Raw genomic sequence first — 2,684 nt, 5'->3', positions numbered from 1 at the left:
TGTATGTATGTATGTACGTGTGTATATATACATATGTATGCGTGTGTTACTTCTGAAGTGATACATTTTCTTGTTTTTTTTTCTTTCTTCTTCTTTCAATTTTTAACGCAATTTTATATATGAAAGCGAAACCCATTAAGCGTAACATTTAAACGTCGACAAGATTGGATTTGAAGAAGAGTATGACAAGAAAAACGATCAAAAATTAAAAAAAACACCGACAATGCTAATTAATAACAACAATAACAAAAACAATAATAATAATAATAATAATAATAATAATAATAATAATAATAATAACAATGATAATAATAATTAATAATAATTCGATCATTCAATGTAAAGAATCGTTTCATCCGATGGTAGAAAGAAAAAATATTGAACTCCAAAAATTTGTTAATTTTGTTGATTTTTTTGTTCGTGTTGAAAATTGTTTTAATATTGTTTTGTTTATTTTTTAATATTATGTTAAGCTTTTATTGTTTTATATATTGTTAACATTAATATAAATATTATTTTATATCATATTACGTTATATTAATATTGTATTTTTTTTTAACGTGGTTGGGTGGCAGAAACATTTTTGCTGTTTTTTTTTTAACTACCGGACTAGATACCTTGTGGTATTAAATTATGTCCCTTTGCGTTCCGAGTTCACATACTGCCAAGGTCAACTTTGCCATTTCAAACCTGCTTAGGGGTTTCGATAACGTAAAGTGACATTCTCATGAACTTGAAAGAGAGGAAGGGGCTATTCAGTTGAGTTCACCCTTCACCCCGACTCTCACCCGTTCCCCACTCCCTCTAAAAAGGGAAAAAACAATATGTTGATCTTGTGCCTATGTTAGTTTTTTTTTATTTCATTTTTATTTTTTCAGAACTAATTATTACGTCAAAATAAATAATTGGAAAAAAATAATAATTAACAAAAACAACTCAACGATAACATGTCAATAAACATTTTATTAACCTCAACAGTGTCAACATTATTATCATTATTATTATTTATTATTATTGTTATTATTATTATTATTATTATTATTGTTATTATTATTATTATTATTATTGTTATTATTATTATTATTGAGTGAGAGAGCAGTGCATGACCCGTCTGACAAGGGTACACCAGGTACATGCATCATAACCATATGTGCGCAGCATGGTGATTTCATACAAAGATAAACAGCGCATGACCTTGCAGGTGGGGCCCAGTTAGAATTTTCCGATGTCACAACAAGGACCTCAGACAGATGATATTTTCCTTGATGTGTGCTGTGCCCAATAAGGTTGCTTTTTGTAGGACATCAATCTTGCATGGGATTTCCAGTTGCCTTACCATTATAGTTATTATTATTACTGTTATTATTATTATATGTTTGGCTTTTGTTTTGTATTTGTACAAGTTGACTCCAAGTCTCACCCAGAGACCACAAAAGACAAATTAGTTGAAGTTGGTCTTATGGCTAGAGTGCCATATTTTTGGTTTTGCACAGTGTATTGTTCTAGAGAATGTCTGTCAAAGCATATTAGAAGCTAGTTTTAAAAGTAATTTATTATCATCGTCATCATTATTAATATTATTATTATTGTTGTTGTTGTTGTTGTTGCTGACATCACCATATTTCCGTTTTTTTATATTTTGGTCTGAAAGAGGCAGTTTTCCCCATGGCTGCATTGACAAGATCAATATCATCAAAGCTGTTACATATCCACACACACACGCATGCGTGCGCCCATAAACACACGCACGCACATACACAATCGTAGTCTCTCGTAGTCCGAGATGGATATTTTTTGCAATTCCTTACAGATCTACCTGCATAAATTAATTGTTTGTAGTGATAGAATGCATGTGATGCACATTAGCTCACTTCCTCTATCAAAGCGACATTACCTGAACAGGTGCACGCAGTACGACACATCAGGTGTCGAAGGGATTCCAGAACTGCGCGAGTTGAAGTATTTTGCTCAAGAACAAAATGCACCACCCGATCCACGAATTGAAAAAACGCTCTCGCGAACGTGAGTGCAATAGTCTAACCGTATGCGTGTTTGTGAGCGTGCATGCGTGTGTGCGTGTGTGTGTGTGCGTGCATGCGTGTGTGCGTGCGTGCATGCGTGCGTGTGCGGCCGCCTATATTATTAAGTATTCAACCAGTCTAATCTTGGATATTTCTATCTCCCTGAAGTATTAAGCTAAACTACGCAATACAAATTCCTCTGCAAATATAAGATATATAAATCTCGCTTTATGAGACGCTCTCATATGTTAAAACCAAATTACGACAAACGTAAATAAACAAACGAAGTTTGCTTTTAGAAGCGGTGAGATGTCTTTTTTTTTTAGAAAGTTAAAGAAGTGATTTTAAATTCTCAATCGCAGAATAATGCTAATAATATAGCCTGAACAGGATAAACTACCCCTATTTTGCAGAGAAAAGTGTAGGTGGCTAGCTGTGAACTCGAACTCACTTCCCCGTGATTACATGTCACGACGCTTTGACCGATTAAGCTAAACTACCCACTACAAATTTTGCTGCAAATTAAGATATATAAATCTCGCTTTATGAGACGCTCTCATATGTTAAATTCAAATTACGACAACCGTAAATAAACAAACGAAGTTTGCTTTTAGAATTTGTAGTGGGTAGTTTAGCTTAATCGGTCAAAGCATTGTGACATGT

The 2,684-nt window shown here is 33.3% G+C and overlaps 1 protein-coding gene across 1 annotated transcript in view; it reads left to right on the top strand.

Moving 5' to 3' along the window:
• Positions 1–2,026, top strand: part of LOC106873492 (inositol 1,4,5-trisphosphate receptor type 3) — a 228,934-nt gene extending 226,908 nt beyond the window's left edge. Inside the window, 1 exon segment of the mRNA XM_052974976.1 lies at positions 1,903–2,026. Within this exon segment, the coding sequence (XP_052830936.1) occupies positions 1,903–2,026 (124 nt within the window).
• Positions 2,027–2,684: the final 658 nt, after the last annotated feature.

The sequence above is a fragment of the Octopus bimaculoides genome, chromosome 20 (assembly GCF_001194135.2).
Source record: "Octopus bimaculoides isolate UCB-OBI-ISO-001 chromosome 20, ASM119413v2, whole genome shotgun sequence".
NCBI classification, from domain to species: Eukaryota; Metazoa; Mollusca; class Cephalopoda; order Octopoda; family Octopodidae; genus Octopus; species Octopus bimaculoides.
Note: the sequence above shows the minus strand (reverse complement) of the source record. Positions and strands in the feature narration are given on the sequence as shown.